The sequence below is a fragment of the Epinephelus moara genome, chromosome 8 (genome assembly GCF_006386435.1).
Source record: "Epinephelus moara isolate mb chromosome 8, YSFRI_EMoa_1.0, whole genome shotgun sequence".
In the NCBI taxonomy this organism is placed as follows: Eukaryota; Metazoa; Chordata; class Actinopteri; order Perciformes; family Serranidae; genus Epinephelus; species Epinephelus moara.
The window spans coordinates 15,763,318-15,783,354 of NC_065513.1; the positions used below are offsets into that span (position 1 = coordinate 15,763,318).

At 42.3% G+C, this 20,037-nt stretch overlaps 1 protein-coding gene across 3 annotated transcripts in view; it reads right to left on the bottom strand.

Moving 5' to 3' along the window:
• Window positions 1–3,667: 3,667 nt before the first annotated feature.
• tcf7l1b (transcription factor 7 like 1b) overlaps window positions 3,668–20,037 on the bottom strand; it is a 34,274-nt gene continuing 17,904 nt past the window's right edge. The window contains exons 4-12 of one of the 3 annotated variants that reach the window (XM_050051400.1): window positions 18,265–18,348; window positions 10,468–10,603; window positions 9,319–9,421; window positions 8,766–8,849; window positions 5,903–6,043; window positions 5,606–5,768; window positions 5,401–5,508; window positions 5,164–5,215; window positions 3,669–4,585 (exon numbers count right to left, since the gene is read on the bottom strand). In XM_050051400.1, the coding sequence (XP_049907357.1) occupies window positions 4,104–4,585; window positions 5,164–5,215; window positions 5,401–5,508; window positions 5,606–5,768; window positions 5,903–6,043; window positions 8,766–8,849; window positions 9,319–9,421; window positions 10,468–10,603; window positions 18,265–18,348 (1,353 nt within the window). In that variant the 3' untranslated portion in view covers window positions 3,669–4,103. Of the gene's footprint in view, window positions 4,586–5,163; window positions 5,216–5,400; window positions 5,509–5,605; window positions 5,769–5,902; window positions 6,044–8,765; window positions 8,850–9,318; window positions 9,422–10,467; window positions 10,604–18,264; window positions 18,349–20,037 lie in introns of all 3 variants that reach the window. The other 2 variants (XM_050051401.1, XM_050051402.1) reach the window with 2 other exon arrangements.

Sequence of the window (20,037 nt, forward strand, 5' to 3'; positions counted from 1 at the left end):
GTGGAAGGATAGGACCTGACTTTCACAGCTGCATTATTTACATGTATTTGAATAGCACACGTGGAAGCAAAAGGAGACTAAATATTTAGGCCAGATTCAAACACAGATGCTGCTGTATGTGAGGCTGACATCCTCCTATTGTACTCACACCCACTGTACTCAACTGACCTGAACTTGTAAAGGTAAAGAGAGCTCTACTAGAGAAATAAAACTTGTATCTATCATTGTATGTACAGTGGGGGAAAGTAACTAGGTACATTTACTCAAGTACTGTACTTAACTACAATTTTGAGGTACTTGTACTTTGCTTAAGTATTTCATTTTATGCCACTGTTTACTTCTACTTCACTACAATTCAGAAGGAGATATTGTACTCTTCACTCACTGCATTTATTTGATAACTTTATTTTGCGGATTCAGATTGTTAATACAAAATACAAATAAATTATGATGTATAATTATTGATTAAGCTACATGGCAACATGTAAAATAACTTAAATGAGTCCCAGCTTTGCCAGCTGCATGTTATTTTCATGTGATATAAATATTAATTGCATCAACACGCAATAATTAATCCAATAATAATATGACATTATTCTGAAATGGGCCGTTCTGCCTAATGAGTACTTTTACTATTGGTGCTTAAAGTAGATTGTAATGCTCTTACTTTTGTACTTTTGCTTGAGAAAACTTTTGATTGCAGAACTTTTACTTGTAACAGAGTATTTCTCTCATTACTTTCATTTGTTTTTTTGGAATAAAAGATCTGAGTATTTCCTACACCACTGATTATAAATACATTTTTTTCTAAAGATCCACCACAAGGGGAGTGGAGGAGATAATATTTATATCAGTACTGCCACCCACAGGTTAGGTGCTGACATGATGGGGTATTTACTCCACATGAGGTGGCTGCGTCAGTATTTGACCTTATCAGCAGATGGCAGTATTGATATACAGTGCAAATAAAAAAAAAAGCTCATGACACCAGATTACTTCACATGCATGTAATTATAGGGGTTTGCAAAACACTATTAACCCATTATATGGTCAAATAATAACTTTTATATGTATAAAAATATTAATTATAGAGATTAAAATTCTGTTTTAGTAAAAAAAACAAAAAAAACATAAAGTCACTAAAGTTTACAGTCAAGCACCACAAGTAGTATTAACAATATTATAGGGACGACAGTTGAAGGTGTGTAGTCGCTTTAGACATGAGATAATCATCAAAATGTTAACTGGAGGTGTTTAACATCTCAGCAGGGTGTGGGGGACCTGTGGGCTCTTGTAATGAATATGTCTTAATTGTGGCAGGCTATTTGACATTTGAAAAGTCCGATGATCCCGCTCATTCTTGACACCTATTTGCATTTCCATCTTTAAGGTCAAATGAGTATGAATAATACATTAAGGAGGTTCTTAAGCTCACAGCCAGCCATACCTTTCTGCACAAAGGCACCAGCTGAGTGTTGCTGAGCTCGGTGAACGCTAAAGAAACAATCAATTAATATCACTTTGGAAAACCACACGTGAAGCAAATACAGCATCCTGTTATTAATGGGAATATAAGGTCATGAGTCAATAGAAGATATGCTGTAGGATCTGATCAGTTTCATGGAGTCGACTTGTTAATCACAGTGATATTCATTTTTTAGCCTTGTTGTGTGCATTCAGACTAAATTGTGCTGCTGGGAAAGTGTTGCTCCTTTTAAAAAAAATATTTTTAGTGACTTATCAAATGACAGTTCCCGGTGCAATATTAGGCATGTGAACTATCAAAGGGTTAACCTGGAATAAATTCAAGATCAAAGGAAGGCCCAAAAAAGAACCTTGGCAAGAGATTGGAAGAATTTAATGAGCAAAAATTAACATGTATTAAATCTGACCTCGTGCTTACATGGCAGATGTTGAGTGGAGCAGCAACCAGATACGTTATTAGAGATAAACAGTGGCGTGTTACATTTTGAGAGGAGCATGGGAACTTTCAGATAACCTTTTTTTTTTTTTTATTCCATTTCAAAAAGATATTTCATTTAAAGCTGAGAAAAATGCCTGCACTTAGAATCCTATTCACTCATGTGTTATGTACTAAATTTCATCGATCAAATGATGCTTTAATAATCAGGTTTCACTAGATATCATGGGATTTCCTTCAATATGATAAAACTCATATGAGATTAAAAGAAATAAAAAATAAAAATAAGGCAGGCGCAGGCAGGGGAATGTCTTTAATAAAGGAACTACCGAGTATAACCAGCACATCTGAAGTCATTCACTTGGGGGCTGAGTTTCATAATAAGGGTACTGTCTTAGGAGAATTGAACATTGCACTGGATGTATGGCCTTGAGGAGACAGATTTGCCGGCTGTTTTGACAACTCATTACCTGTAATTTCACTGACGGATTGGTGAAGTGGCTCCGAGAAGGCAGCCGTGGCACCAGAGACTGTGTGGTTTGTGCCCGGAATGATGTAAGATAGAACGCCGCATAAGCAAAGATTTATTATGGCTAATGATTGCTTAAAAACGGAGCGAGGGGGACTTGACAGTTTGGTGCCTCTGCCAGAAACGTAGACACATTCTCAGTCCACCTATCTATAGATTTAGAAGCCTGTTTGAAACAGAGTTAAGACGATTAACAGTAAACTGGTGACAAATATATATCTGCTCCTGGATCTTTCTGGCAGTGTTAAGATCATTATTGTTGAATCTAAGCTTACAATCAATTAATTCAGACTGCCCTGTTGTTTCCAGTGTGCCTGATGGTGCTGTCTAATATCTGGAAACTAATCTTTATTGGTAAAATGCACACACTGAATATTCCAATCAGCTCAAATACTCTAAAAAAAAGTAACATTTCCCAGTTCTCCCCGTGGGTAAGATCTTGGATAAGTCTCCAAGTCAGTAGGTGGTGGGGGTGGGCGTCAGTGGGCTCGTCCAGGCCAGTCCCCCCTGCTCCGACATAATTGGTCCATCCCTGGCACAACTCCTCATCTCCAAAGCCACCAAAAACTGTAACCTACCTTGTGTATTTTTCACTAATTGAAATGCCTAATGAGGTCCCAGGGGCTCCATCCCATTACCTCTGAGTTAATTAAAGCCTAAGCAGTGTGCCAAACGGTGAATAAAGATGCAGTAAAAGTGCAAGAGGAACAGGGAGCCTGAGCAGGGTTCGGTGTGCTGGGATGGGGCTGACCTGCTTTTTTGTCATTGTTGTGGGACGCTATATTCCAAGACAGAGCAGATGTCTATTATTTTTTTTATTTGTATTTATTTTGGGCTTCAAATTTTGTTACCCTGGTTCAAGCGCTTATTATCCAGTGTGGTTAGCCTAATTCTGCTTTATTAAACATTAAAACTAGCCGCCACCATCAGCAAGGTTTTTACAAAGATGCTCCCTGTTTAGAACTAAAGCAGAACACAAGGTGAAAAAACGCAGCAGGTGTGTTATGGAGTTTTCTTCTATTTCAGTGTGGCTGTGATAGAATTATAGTGCTCATTAAATCTACATTTGTAACACATTCAAAAGGCAGTTATCTACTTGTTATGCTCTGTGGTCACTAGTGTGAGAATATTAACCCAAACCACATTACCTTGTTAAGAAACCTCTCTTTATTAAAAGGCAAAAGCATCGACTGGTGGAACGTGAAAAGACAAAAAGAGGCATTTCTTTTAAGAAACAATTTCAAATGTTTATTTAACATGTCAAAGAAGGGGCACACACTCGTGAATTCAAAAGGGGGGCAGCAATTATTGGCCAGTACTATGACTTAAACTTAATACTAACATTAATCAGGTTTTGGCTAAAAAGAAAACATGTTTTTGTTCCTTTTTGTTTTTATAAAGAAACTTTATGTACATTGGTTCTTTTATACAAGAGGTTCATTGGATAAATGCATCAAAAAGAAACCAGTTCTGCAGTAAACTTTACAAAAAATACATTTTGTTTTCATTGAGAGATGTAGAAAAGGAGGCAGTCAAATATTGACCAATAATATTTCTTCCTTTTCATTATTTAGAAAAAAAGCAGTTCTAATACCTATTTTAAGGAAAAGCAATATACAGCACAATAAATGGGAGAGAATTGCCTTTGCGGATTCATTCAGTTGGTTTGGTGACCAGAGAGAGGGGCTGCGACTGGAAGAGGGCATGATGGGAGTGAAGGGCTGCCTGATGGAAAGGGGAAGGTGGGGAGAGCATGGAAGGGTGCAGGGAGGTGAAGGGGATTGGCCGGGTGAGGATGGGTGTGGTCGACTGGCTACCTGAAGTACCAATTGGGATGGAGAGGTGGGTGTGGGAGGAGGAGGAGGAAGAGGAGGAGGAGGAGGAAGAAGATGTGGATCCAGAAGCCTTCCCAGCTAGGGAGAAGTGGTGGTGCACGCGTCCCTCCGGTTTGGTGGTGAGCGATAACGGCTGGGCCTGCTCGGAGTGAGTGGCGGCGGGAGCAGCCGGGGAGGCCAAGGCTGCAGAGGGAGTGGCCGGCGAGTCCAGCATGCTGCCGTGTGACGACGCCGGGCTGTCACACATCTTCTCCGAGGGCAGGTACTGCACACACTGCTTCTTGCTTCTTATCGAGAAGTCTGGGGAAAACAAAGAGACGTGAGGAAGCTGAATTATGGATCTGCTGCTGGCTTCAAATCTGGTTCACGTCCCTCAATGCTGCCGTGACAGAAGCGAACGAGTGATTATCAAAGCAGTGAAGATGATGGCGGTGAAAACTGTGAAAGAAATCAACTTGAAAACGCATTCCAACAGGGAGAGTGAAACATGATGTTTAACATGTTCAGATGGTATGCATTTGCGATAAAAAAAGGAACATGACACGATGTAAATGTGGACTGAAGTGTGGAAAGTGCTCTTATTTTGGGCAAATTACAGTGGTCACTTGGTTGCACAACAGCACACATACCTGCCACTATTAGCACTGAACCTCATAAGCTGCTTGTCAAAGCATAGAAGCAGGGAAAGAAGTTAGTCAGTGTTAGTGAGGAAAAGAATCCATGCAGAAATAACTGAATAAAGGTGCAGCATCGCAGTTTGCACTTCAGCTTTGCAAGAAAATTCAAGTCCTATCCGTTAGTTCCTACACTTCTTCTCCCTTACTTCAGTGTGTGGAGAAAAAAATCTAAAACACAGACAGGAAGAAATGGCCCCTTACCTTCTGGTTTTGAGTCGGGTTTATTGTCTCTCTTCCTCTTTTTCCGCTTCCCCTGCACAGATAAGACAATGCTGTTAATTCTCATAGTGAAAGCAAAGCACCTCAACTGCTTCGGTTTTAAAGTTCAATTACTATAATTAACTGACACACTCATATTTGACTGAGCCTGGTGAGAAAAAACAAACTTCCTCTTCTCATATATAACATAAGAGATGATTACGGAAATGTGCTACTCACATAGTTGTCTCGTGCTGACCACCCTGGATAGAGCTGGGAGTGGAGTTGCCTCTCTTTTCTGGCCAGCTCATAGTATTTGGCTTGTTCCTCTCTTGACAGGGAATGCCACTGTGGACAAAGACAGAAGATATCAAAGGATTGCTAAACACGCACACATATATCACGGTCATAAATTCACATGCACATCAGTGACTGTGCTACTTACCCGTCTTCCAAGGATCTGGTTGATGGCAGCGCTCTCTTTCAGAGTGCACTCTGCCACTACTTTGGCTCTCATCTCCTTCATATACAGCATGAAAGCATTCAGAGGTTTCTTGATATGAGGCCTCTTGTCCTCTTCTTTCTTGGGAGGAACGGGGGATTTCCTGCTAATCCGAAACATTAAAAATATGCCATTTAGAAACCGTGAATGGTGGCGAGTTGACGGTGAATTAAAGCTAACAAAGGGAAATATTGTGCGGCAATGAAAGCAGGTTTTGATACAATTATAAGGCATTCTTACGCATGCATCGAGGGACTCATGTCACCACTGGGCTCCTGTTTGATAGCCGGGGAGACAATGGCGGGGTGCGGTATGCCGGTCTGGTGGAGGCTGTGCGGCGGCGGAGTCACCATGTGAGGGGAGAAGCGGCTGGACACCAAGCTGCGAGAGCAACAGGAGGGAATGTTTTAACAGTCGGGTTTAACAGGGAACCTCTGTGAACCTGACGAGAAAAGGTTCAGCTAACTTGGCACACAACTGCCCTGCCTTAACCTCTGGGTTAAATTCACTGTGCCTACTGTGTCCGTCTAGACTAAAATCATACACACAATGAGTTACATGCTTGCTTTTTGTTCAAATAAAGACTTTTTCAAAAGCCCCTTTATTCAGCAGTGGCTGGAGAAAAGTGGAGTGTGTTGTTACCATAGCGACAGCATGGCCGTGACACCTGAAACCACTTTCCTTACCACGTTCCAGAGAGCGTTCTGACAGCCGTCCACACAGAACACCTTTACAAAGTGTCTCTCTTTATTTCCAATTGTTAATACAATGGAGCATTGTAATGAACAAGGGGGGAAATTAAACTCCATCTCTCTCTATCACACACACGCCCTAGTTAATGTTGGAAAATTCCTCTATTTTAACATGTCACAGCTCTACCTCATGATACATGCAGTATGGACAAACCCGGAGCTAACTTAAAATATATAAAGGCATTACTAACAGTCAAACAGGGGCCGGGCAATATATGTCTACGTTATATAGATATCATGACATTGGGGTGTGCAACATATCAATTATACTTGATGTTTCACAGCTTGTTCCACCTGGATGTATAAAAATGACTACATTGCAAACATCGACTTTAAATTGCTACATCATTATTTTTAAGCTACAAGCACAAACATGATGCTTCACACACCCATCCAGACCTCTGGCTCCTGGGCGACAGTGGCTGAGCAGGCAGAGTATGTGCTTTTGTATGTGCAGGGCTTCACATCGCCACCATTTACTCACAGTTTGCAACCAACCAGCACCAGTACAACTTGCAAATATTATTAATAAATGAACTGGAGAGCCGTTAGTTTGTGTCAGGCACACAGTGAATAAATCCTCACGTTTAACTGCGCCATCGTGACAGTTTAACTCTCTGCTACAGGCTAACATCTAGCTGCTGACCAGAAGCTTCAAATTCACAGCAAACATATCAACGGAGACAAGCCGGGTGCTTCAAAATGAAAGCACCAGTGGTTAAATTTGGATTTATTTCACTGGAACAATACTTTAATTTTGTTTTTATTTATTAAACTTCATTATAACAGTACTTTATTTAACTTTATTGTAACAGTAGTTCATTTATTAGTTTAGTAATTTAGTAATCTGCAGTCTTTTAAGGAGGAATTCAATAAAGGCCATATCACCCAGCCCTGCATGATACAACACAAGATATCATCTTCGATTTTGGAAAACATAATAGCATTAAAATTTGTCTTCCCTAGTTTTAAAGGCTGAATTAAAGTAAGGTGACATTATTTCTGAGCTTACCAGTCTGTTTTAGCTGTTCTATTATTTGCCTTTACCCACATAAATATTTTGTGAATGTACCACTAGTCAACCCTACAACATTGTTGCAATATCAATATTGAGGTTTTTGGTCAAAAATATTGTGATATTTGATTTTTGCCATATTGCTCAATCCTGTGACAAACACAACAGCATTAGAGTCCAGGTTAAAAATGCTCACACAGCACGATAGTTAAAAGCTTGTTTTGACTCAATGTTTGATATCTACTATCTGACTGAATTTAGAATCCAACCCTAAGAAAAAAAAAGTTATAAATACATGGAGTCTAATAAAATATCTGTTATTAAGAGCTGATATTTTGCTTTTTTCCTTTTTTTTGAACCACTTAATAATTCATGCTGTATAAACAAGGAGGTGCCTGTCATTCCCTCGGTAATAAACCTATACCGACTTACTCTGTAAACATCCCACTCAGTCCCTGATGAATAACTCAGCGCTGCTCACAGCTGATGGCATGCAGACAAGCTCCACATTTTGAAAATAATGCTCCCATTCGTGTAATGCAGTCATGTTTATGGTACCTACAGTATGCTGTTGCCATAAGATTTTATTCTTAATTTGAAATTTTGGCGCAGTATTTGGCATGCCCTAAATCCGATGCATTATATAGTGTGAAAAAAAACTTGCGAGGTATGTTTGCAATTGTTGTGAGTCCATCTCAGGACGGCATTACACATCCTATTGATCACAGAGACCCTTCTGAATTTTTCATCTCATACTAACACCGGAAGGCTCGCTACAAATCTTTCCAATTTTGAAAGAGGGTCGGAGAATTTAGTCTGATTGGACGTGTAGGTTCAGATGAGCTTTGATTTGTCGTTATCGATTCCCAGCCCTTTCATCTCTGCGGTGTGTGTGTGTGTGTTGTGGAGTGGCTCAGAACATTGGCCTGACCACGGAAGTTTAGCTCTGAGAGAAAAGACAGAAGGAGAGTGCTGAATGCCAATAATGCCTTCACACTATTTAAGAAGCTGAACTTGTCTGTGAGAGACTTAGACCTCACATCCCTTTGTAGTCCTGACACTGCAGCCTGTGCATGATCTGACAATGTTTGTCACAAACGGAAAGTGTGTTATGTGAAATAAGATTCATGCTATTTCTGTAGAATGTTGCCAAAACAGTTTAACAATGCAAACAATGGATGTTTAAAAGTGCACATCAGCCATTTCTTTGACCTAGTGTGTAAAAAGGCTGGCATAGAAAGCCTGAGAAATGTGATTACAGCATGTCATACAAGCAGCAGATATTAGATGTCTCCCTTTGGGAGGGTGGGGGTGTTGCCGAACACGATCTGCTCACCTGGACATGGATGCATTCATTGCTAGCGCTGGATAAGGGTGACGGAATCCCCCTGGAGGGATGGAGTACATGGGCTGGCCCTGCCTGAGAGACAGAGGGAGACAGAGTGAGCGAAAGCTCCAGTGTGAGGTGGATCAAACACAGCTGACAGCTAACCCACCAGCACTAATCCTCTACTCATCAACTCAAATCCCCTGCTTGTGGAACAGCACCGTTGCAATTGATTACGAGAGCCGTAGCAAAACCCATGAATGTTCATAAATTCCTCCTGGTGAACTCAAATGTTTAAATTTATTATTGTTCTGATATGGCACACCTGCACTTAAACAGCAGGGGATAAAAAACAGAAAAAAATGTCCCTGTGTTCACCCTTTTTCTTCTTGACTTGAACTTTATCAAACAGTTTGTTGTGCCTTCCTAAATCTTAACTCAGCACAAGTTGGTAGCCACACTGTGGATTCGCTGACGTCAGTACTTCATCTGTGCTGTGGTTTGTATCTATGAAGAAAATGTGTCTGGCCGAGTGGACAGCTAAAAAATCAAAGTGACTTACTGTGGCATGAGCCAGCCCAGAGGGTGTGCGATGGAACCAACAGCGCCAGGAGACAGGGGGTAGTATGGAGAGAGCTCCGACGGGTGAGGTGTCCGAGGAATACCTGCAGGTGCCACAGACGGAAGAAGCCAGCTTTTAAAAACCAGGGCATAAAAACAGCATTTAACATCTTTGAAAATATTGTTATCATCTCCGCCATACTCTCAATACTCCACCCAGAATCTGAGTACAGCAGCTGTGCTGAATTCACTTTGGCGATCCCAATAGTGTCCACTTCTCAAGGTGGAAAAAAGTAACAAAATGTCCATAGAAACCTGCTCAGCTCGTTCCAAACTGAAACAGTTTTTCCAAAATGTGTTTAAACACGCCGTTTCCTTTTCAAACTTCATGACCCTGTCATGCTCATTAGTGCGCGTTCGTTTGTGCACATTAGCGTGCATGCTTCCTGGTTTCTATGGATGTTTCAGTACTTCTTTCCCTCTTATGACAGGTGGTCACGACTGGAATTCATTGTGTAACTGGCGGGAATTTTGCACGGTTGTTGACCTGTTAATTCAGTTACTGCAAAATGCTGAACCTCTTTGCTCCTTCTGTCACCACACAGATGAGACGACAACCCATCTTTTTTGGGATTGTACCTCTAGTCAGACTTTCGGTATGACCTTAATCTTTCATAAACAGAATATTAGATACTCAACTCAAACTTGAAATTTAATTAATTAATTATTTACTGATTTAAAGCCTGTTATCAATAATATTTTCTTAATAACACACTAGCAAATTTGCAAAACAGAAACCCAACCTTACTTTCTTCATGTCTTCCTTAAAATCCTGCCAGGATACACTAAAATACTGCACATATTCTGTGAAAACTAGAGCCATATGTCATTTCTTTTGTTTGTAATTTATTTTATTTTATTTGTGTTTGCTTGCTATTTTTATTTCTTATGTACTTTTTTTATGTATAATGTTCTCTGCACTACCTAAACCTGTTTTAAGTTCCATTGTGTAAATAAAGTTAAAAAAAAAACTGACATAAATTTACTGACTAAACTAGAATTTTTTACGGCCACTTGTAAAGATTACAGACAGTGATATGTAATATGAGGAATATCACTTTAAGATGTGAAGCGAGCCAGTGTCCATTACCTGTCTTTGGATCGAGGATTTCTGGGGAGAGGTGTGATGGTGGCGTGCCGGGGGAGAAGTGTTCATTGCTGTAGGTGATGAGGGGCGTCAGTGGGTGGACATGGTGGGCGTGCTGCACCACTGGGACTTTATTGGACTGTTGATGAAGAAAAAAAGAGAAGAACACACACACAAATAAGTTATGAGCAGGAGGAGACCAATGTGCAACAAGTGTCTGACAAGTAACATTCAAAACACAGTGAGAGTCATCCATCAAAGCTTTAATGTCTGTGGCTGAGACAAGTTTATAACTCTCCCAAAGTGTACACCACGCTTGCTTTCCGTTTCACATTGTTCAAAAGAAAAAGGACTGGAGTAAACAGGCCATCATGTGTGAATGCCCTCTACGGTAAACATCACATCAGCCTGCGCATGTGACCGGCCCTGTGATGCAATCTGGACCGGCACCAAGGAACACTAAAAAGCTTTGCAGACACATGCCAAGACCATTACGGCCATTTAGCTGAGGAGAGAACTGTTTGTTCAGTCCAACAAAAAACAACAACGGTGCCACCGAGTCCAAAAGTCACACCAAGTGAGCCACAAACAAACACAATCACGCTAAGGTAAACTGAATACCCATAAACAAGTGGAGACATCAGCTCCCACTCTGTCTGACGGCAGTCACTTGATGGGAAGAAGCAGACGCCCATGGGTGGATTACACTGCCACATTATACTGCATATGACCCTAATGTTAGAACAACACTTGAACTTCTGTATAACTTAAAGGGACAGTTCACCCTAAAACCTAAAAAACATATTTTTCCTCTTGCCTGTAGTGCTATTTATCAATCTAGACAGTTTTGTCTGCCTCCTCTTGAATATACTGGAACTAGATGTCACTCAGCTTGTGGTGCTCAAAAACATAAATTTCCAAAACTCACCAGCAATGTCTCTTTCCAGAAATCATGACCAGTTCCTCAAAATAACCCACAGACCTTGTTGTGAGCAAGTTTCATGAAGGAACTATTTTCTTTCAACTGAACTACACCTGCCAACCGTATCAACGTGCAGAAGGAAGTGTGCATCTACTCATGGAAGAGAGGGTCTTGCTCGTGACAGCACAACATGTAAACATTAATGTCGTCCCCCTCGGCTGAGCTGAGATCAGCTAGCTCAGTGTTGCTAGGAGAGCTAGCAGTAGATGCACACTTTCTTTTGTGCTGTGATGCGGTTGGCAGGGTGCCATCTAGTTCTATTATATTCGAGACAATGCAGACATCTCTACAGCCAATATCTGCAAATGTGGTAACAATCTGGATTAATAAATAGCACTGCAGGTGAGCGGAAAAACAGGTATTGTTGCTTTTGGGATGAACTGTCCATTTAAGTTAAGTGAAGAAAGAAGAAGAAGAAACTTCCTTTTACATTCAACGACGCTTTACCCACAGACCCCAGTTGAGATCTGACTGGCATCATGGCTACGACTAGGAGGATGAAGACAATAATAATAACCAGCGTCTCTACTTTCATTAGGCAGCGCTCAGCCTCGCAGTCATTTCCCCTGGCTGCCTGGCTGAATAGAGCACTTGTTGGCTCAACTTGTCACATGGGAGGGTCAAGGGGTGGAGGGGGGGTTTGAAGGGGGGAGAAAGGAGTCTTGTTCCTCCAGGCTAACCTTTCTTCAATATCCCTCCCCACCCCCTTCTCAACCTCTCGTCTCTCTCCAACGTGGTCTGCTAAGGGAACAAGGTTTGCATTGAGACTTCTGTACACTCTCTTGCTTCACGCTGCTTAGAATTGTTCCAAATCTTTGCTTTTTTTTCGGCCACTCTTTTTTTTTTCTTTTTAAAGGAAGGTCCAACCTTTTCCTCCTTTTAAATCTTTAGCAAATTGGTTTCTCCCGTGTCTAAAGCACGCTTTGATTCTGGTAATGCCAGATGGAGTGAGGAAAATATTTACTGGTGTTAAACATGGCTATATTAAGATCACTTTGCTCAGGACTTTTTTTTAGGTTTCTCCAGACTTAGAGCATATAAGGTCAATGCATATGGTGATGCGCAGAGAATACGCACAGCACAGAAAAGGCTTTGATGAAGCCTCATGGCAGAAATAGTGTTGACCTGCTGGGTTGAAATCCCAAGTCCCACATGTCATGTATATTTGAGTTGTGCTTTGTTGTTCTACTTAATGTACAATATGCCTGAATTTTCCCTATATTGTGAGGGCTGTTTGAGACCTCTAGACCTGGGTGCCAACACATTTTGGGAAGCACTTCAGTGAGAATTTGAAATGATGCCTATTAATTATTCATATCCTGGAATACACCAATCGTGTGCTCCCTACACATATTTCTAAGTTTGAAGGCACTAGTTTCAACTCCAGGCTGCCTTTCAGTTCAGCAGCTCGACAAAATGTGGAGAAAAATGGAGTCTGCAGGTTGCACACATGCAAAACTCTTCTAACCTGTATCCTACCTGCCAGGTTTTATCCAGGAGGAATAAAGATGGCTTCATCGAGGAAATTCCTCTCTTTAAATCATTTTTGAATGAAATAAATCAAAATCAGCATCATTTTTAAACTCATTTAAATGAGAATTACGAGAACTACGAGAATTAAGCTCTCCAGAACTCTGAGAGCAAAACATGTGGTTTTGTGAAAATGAAAAACTGGACTAATGGCTCAATCATGACTTAAAACTAAACACTAATGTATCAATGCCTTCTTTCACTTGCTTTATGTGTGGAGGTAATATTCCTGCAGCCCATGAGGGCTTCATACGTCTGGGTTCATGATCCACAAGCAAAGTGTAATAAGGAAACCACAAGGAACATGAGCCGTGTTTCAAATATAAACAACATCTACGTGATAGCACGGATAAAGGGCAACCTGGAACCAGATGGTATCTACATTGACTGACAGAAATCATGCTCTGTACATAGATGTGCCTGTTACAAACAGGTCTGCAGTGGCGTTAAGTATAAACACCCAAACTGGTCTTTTGGACATATTAACAGGAAGATTTAGAGGAAGAAATAAAAACAGCAAAAAGTTGCTGAGCCGGTGCAGAGAAAAAGATGTCTGTCTCATAAGAGGGTTTGAAGCTAAAAAGGCCGAGGTGGCAGTACCTCGCCTGGCTGTCCAACTTGGAACGGCGCTAAGAAAAGCACAGTCCTTGGTCAATGTGGGTGGAGGGGTGGATTTCATTCAAGCAAACATGTTTTTGGATCCTGCACATCTGAATTGAATTACTAGGCAAACAGCCGATGGGGAAGAGAGCTTAGAACAAACTGAATAACCCCACAGCTTTGTGTGTCTTTATGCTCGGTGATTCTGGGTGGGAGGCTCAGAGGCCTTTCAAAACTCCAGGAAAGACAGGGTGAAAAGAATGCCTGGCATGCTGAGAAATCCAAGCCTTGTTTGTCAACGCCAACAGGAAGCGGACGTGAGAGGGGACCGAGCGTGTCGTATGTCTTTAAAATCAACCCCTCCAAAAACTATGCCATTCATCACAGACAACGTGTGCTTTGCTGGTCTGGTCATCGCCTCTGAAAGGGTCAACGGGAGTAATATTCTAGCTTGAAATAATACAGAGCAGAGCGGCGTCATATTACTGGAGTGAATATCCCCAGTGGTCATTAAATAAATTGAGAGAGCGCTTAACAAAATCAGCAAAGCATATATGGGCACAAACATGGACAAATTGAGATCTAATAAATATTTGTAAACTGACATATATTAGCATTATTTTCTGGTAACTCTGCCGATAATAAACGCTGTAATTTCAAGGATTCATTCTGCGTACATTTCAGGGTTTGACTGAAATCAAAGCGCTGGTTCCTTATTCCATTTCTGGAGAGGATCTTGTCTCTGCAGTGGCCCAGCAGGACTGCAGACCTTAGATCAGTATTCAGTTCAGTCCTCCCAAAGCCTTTGATTTCGTGATGGATCCCGGTTGTTCACTGCCTAATGCAAAGCGAGAGAATCTCTCTGGACTCCCAGTCAAAGGTCTGTTGAAAGAATATGGGTCGAAAGCAAGTATGTGTATCGCTTTGGGAGCAAAAAAAAGAAAAGGCAGCAGATTTTCAGTTAATATCTCTGCTTTAGGTGTCGTATAGCCCTGAGAGTTAAAGATTGCACCGGACACATGCAGGGAGACAAAAGGCATCTCTGGAATGCTGCTCTAGACCTTCCCACTTCAATTCACTTAAACAATTCTGTGACTAAGTGACATATGACACGCTGACAGGACCCAGGTCCCTCGGTGCCTTGATTACTCTTGACGCTAATACGATATTGAAACAAGGAGGGCGATTCTTGCGTCCCTGTCAAGTGAAGATCAGCCCATATTTGAGCCCTGAGTGCACAGTGATCTGATAAGTAACTGAGGGACGGGCACCCTAGTCAGTTCTACCTCATTATAGAGTCACAGCTCCTTCTAATCCAGAATAACAGTACAAGTCAGTGTAGTCTGTAATGACACAGAGAATAGACATTATGGACAAATTACTCCGAGTGACCTCAGAGAAGGATGTACGCAGCCTTGACATCATTATCAGGAGAGTGTTAATGACTGTGAATCAGTGTGTTGTGGAAGATGAGTACAAGACACGCATGATTCAGACAGTTCCTCCTCTCCTCTCCTCTCCTCTCCTCTCCTCTCCTCTCCTCTCCTCTCCTCTCATCTCATCTCCTCTCCTCTCCTGCCTGGTCCAGCTCGGCCACTACTGATGGGCTGACACGTTCCCCATACTGCATCACCTGGCCCTGCAGCGCCTTTGATGTATTATTCATGAAGAGGCAGCCCTCTGAACACCGGGGTCTATATGGGGGTTTTGGGGTGCTGAACGTGTGTGCGTGCATGTGCGTGTGTGTATGCATGGTGGGGTGCGATATGTTCATAGAAAAGCTTGTTCCCCTCTTCCCAGTCCTCCCACCCCACCACCACCATTACTACCAAAAGCAATACCAACTGAATGCTAAACAAACCTGTCTGTTGAATAATTGAGGATCTCAGGCCAGAGCAGGCTACGATTAGCATACGGGCCTTATGGACCCAATCTGCACAGTGACAGGATGGTCTTTCCCTGGACTTTGGAATCTGCCGAACGCTCAGATTTCTATTTAACATTCTGTAATCTTGTTCGGCGCTGCCAGAATTAGCAGAAATGTCACAGCAATTTCAAATCATCAACAATGAGTGCGTTGATTTCCGCAGGGCAGCATATGTAGGAATGATAGAGATGATATCATTCACAAAAAAATCCAAATATCAACATTGTCTTCATGCGGAGGCTCGCCAGTGGATGATTTATTAATCTGCAGAGGAGGCGCTTGACTGAGCAGGCCTCTCATTGCTATCAGTACACTAACATTATGCATAGTTGACATGAATGTAAAATATAAGATGTGCCTACAAGCAGGCCTTGACACATATTCCACACCATGCCAGTCCATCATAGAAACAAAACAACGATGTCAGATTTAACACATGCTTGCAGAATGACTGCAGGAGTACAGGTCTGCTCCAGGAGTCCCTGCTGGTGTCTCCTCTCCTCGGGTCTTTCTCTCTGGCTCCTCTTGGCCCTGGGCAGTAATCCCTGGCCCCCCGTGTGTGCCCATCCGCTCCCCCTGCTCTCATTAGTGCAGTGTTGGGGCCTGGGGAGCCTGCAGGCCTGGGGAGACAGCCTGCTGCTCCCCTCCCACTCTCCCTCTCTCTCCTCGGCTGGAGTAATGAGCACATAATCAGCCTGGCTCCCTGTCAGCAGCAGCACACCAGAGGGGCATGTGGGCTCCTGGCCCAGAGTGGGGGGTAAGGCACAGCGGGGTGTTTCGCTCTCTATCCTCTGTGCCCAGGGTACGCAGCACCCGGTATTAGAGCTTCCCACCACTAATCAAATCATCCTCTAGTCACAGGTCACCAGATCAAGCATGGTGACTTCCTCTTTTCGTTCACATACCGAAAGCTGTTACACTTTCAATGAACTTCCCTACATTTTAAACTGCTTTAACATGAAAGTGTTACATGAAGACACGTATGTTGTCTCACATTCTTTTTCTGCCAGTTCAAGTGTTTGACTTGAGATGTTTGGCCTTGGGCTGCACATTCATTAGAGCTGTTATTTGACGCCAGTAAACACAGTAAAATGATCATAATAAATAGCAGGAAAGTATTGACATTTATTTAAAAGCAAGATAAAAGAAGCTTCTATCTATGCTAACAACAATGTTAGATATGTGTAGGTACTTTTAGGGTCCTATGTGCATATATAAAAACATTTAATAATTAATCAAAGGGAAAGGGACAAACGCTCCAAACTTAAGGGAAGTACATATTAAGGCTCGCAAAAAAAATGTGAAGGCTAAAAATTATTCCGTTTTTAACAGCTTGATCGCTCACATTCTCAGCCCTCTACAAAGTTTCTTTTTGTATTGACTTTTAAGGCTTAATGACGTTCAAACAGATGAAGGCCAAACAAAAAAAGAAAGAGAAAAAGAAAAAAGAAAAGCACCAAAGCAGAGCCACATGAAAAGTAACAGCAACCACCGAAGGACAGAACAGAAACAACCAAAGCAAGGAAGTCAACTTCAGTCAATGTGCTTTCATTTCCTTTAAATTCAACTGCTATTATCGTACTCATTGTTTTGACTTTTTCTCCTAATTCCGTCTCCCTGCACTGTGGATTCACAGATTTCATAACTGTCTTAAGTTATCAGAATCAGTTTGCTGTGACACAAACTTCACACAATAGCTGCTGTGTCTAACAGAAAAATCAACAGGGTCACTGACAGGTCAGCATTTATTCTGATCAAATATGTAACTGCTTCCTATTGAGACTTAAGTCAGTCCTGGATTCCCATGAGCAAACTCCGTCCCCTTCACAACAGTTTCCCATTGACTTGCCCTCAATGAGGACTTTGTCATGTGCATCGCTGCGATTATGGGATCCAGCGAGTCAACCACAAACTCAGCAAGCACGTCGTCTAGCCAGGATATGTGAGGTCAAGGGGCTGCGTCATAGCGGCTGCATTTACCCAAGTGTAGTGACAGTGGCTTTCTGCTCCATGCACTGCTTAACTTGACTTCCCGGAGCAGAAAACACCCAGATACGATCGAGCAGGTGCCAGATAGATGCTCGCGTTATCTAATGTTTTCAATCCCAAACACACATCCCTCAGCGAAGCCACACACCAAACAGGTCTGCTGAGGCCCCGCATTGTCTAACCAGAGTGTGACACCATGATGACTAGTTCACACCTGTGTGGGAAAGTTCAAGAATGGCAAGCAGGTTCGAGGTTGAGAGATTTATGGCGGAGACTGAGTTATTGAGGTAAAGGCAGACAGACTGTACAGCAGTTGGCCTGCGGGCGGGTGCTGTGGCGGGGTTGTGCAGGGGGTGACTGTAGATGGGGTGGATGGGAACCAGTAAAAATTTACATGCCCACTAACTTCATTATTGTGAATAATCACATTATGGTGATAGTTTGATTAAAGCATTTATATGATTCGCAGTAAACTGATTCCCCGAATAAGCTGACATGATTTGTTTGATAATTGACTTAATGTCCCGTAGGATGTAGACCCGGAGGAAACATCTTATTACTGCCACAAAATAAGGGAGGGATAGTGTTGGGACACTGCTGGTGTTCATTCAGTTATTTTGTGTGTGAAATTTGTCTTTTTTTCCTCCAGCCAGTCACGTTGCTCTTTGGTCAAAAACAATTTATCTGGTTTACTTGCAGTCTTTCAAATGTTTCTGGCTTCCTCATCTCCTCATAATCAAACTTTTGTTTTTTATTGAGTGTAAGTACTTACTAAATGCCCCGGTGTTGGAGAACGGGAGTCTTTTAGTCCTGCAGATCCAGGGACGTCCAAAAGAGGCCATTTCATCTGCAGGTACTGCGGGCAACACAAAGGAAGCAGAATTACAAAACAGAAGCAGACGCACTGCAGGGAAGAAACATGCACGGTAATAAAAACAAAATGCATTCAGAAATAGACATGATAAAGAAACAACAAAGCTAAATCCAAAGCTCTGTTTTGCAAAAAAACACAACTCTAATATTTACTTTTAGTGAACCGTGGGGACTGAAGCGTGCAAAAGTGGTATGAATGGTGTCAAGCCCGCAGAGATCTCCAGCAGACACCTGTACCAGACCCACATCGCTGCTGGAGTCAGACAGTGAGTTTTGGCATGAGGGAGAGCAGGGAGAGCGATGTGAACACAGCGGACTGGTGGAGGACTGTGAAATTGCCGTTTGTCAAGGAAAAACAAGAGGCCAGCTGTGGGCGCCCATCGCTGAGCGGGTGGGAAGAGACAGCTGGAAGGAAGCCCCGTCTAGAGCGGCGAATGGTTGAGCCTCCGACTCGGAGCTAACTCCATTGGTTTGGCCTTTTGACCCCAGACATAGTCCCTCCTCCTTTCAGTATCACTACTTTTCACACATGTACCAAAGTTATCATGAGGGGGTTGTGTAAGTGTTTGCTCTTTTTTTTCCCCCCACGTCACAAAGACTTCCACCACCGTATTGCCCGTCTCTTTGCCACTGTGCCATGCGGAAAGAGCTGTGTGTACTGGAGGAGAGGTTTTTATGATTTACAGCCTCATACAACAAGCTTTTTTTTTTTTGTCCTCCAGCGATGGAGATAGCATGAAGCCAGAGCTCCAAAAGCACGGCTCAACCATCTGGTTTATGAATCAGTTTAAATACCGGACACAGCAGCTTGTCATGCATGTGGATTTTCTCTCTGGTACAATTTCAAATTAATTAAAAGGGTTTTATATTATAGGTTGTGTTTTGCTCATCCAGACCCATGTAGTGCAGAGACATAAAGGTATTGTAGAACATTACTGAAGTTGCCTTTTGGGCACGGGAGCGTATACGGGTTATATATTCTGTCTGTAAGTGGTGATTATACAATCTCACCATGCATCCTCTGTTATTACTCTACAATGCATACTATCATTTGTATTTACATAGCACTGTGCATATGAATTCCTCCGCCCAGAGCAAACATCGGATGAATGGAAGAGACACGAAATAGTATCTGACGTTTAATAAATGACTGACGACAGCAGTTAAAGAATATATGCAACGCTTTGTCCGCTTTTCAAAAGTTGTTGCAGGATAAATGATGACAAACAAGCAAACTGGAGGAGTCATGCATTCAGGTTCTGATTTTTAAAACTTCATTCATCACTCAGGGTTTGTAAGGAGGAAGGAAGCTTGGATGGCTGTGGGTTAAAAATGGAAAAGACATTATAGCAGGAGGGGGGAAAGGGAGAGGAGGGAGAGAAAAAAAAACATTTTCAGGAATGAGTTTGTCGGAGCAGGCAGAGGGTATTGTTTCCTGACAGCTGGGGTCCAACAGAGCACCGAGGCAGGGGGAAGGGGACCCTTTTTCCCTTCGAAAAAGGGGGAAATTCTTGGAGTTGACATCAGCCCTCTTCATTTTCACTATACTGCTCAAGGCTGAATCGTAGGTTCCAACTAATGGGCCCAAGTCCATACAACTGTCAGGAGGCAGTTGCTTTTAGAGGCTGCTAGCTCCCTATTGAAACTTTACTCTGCTGTGTGCATGGCGCCT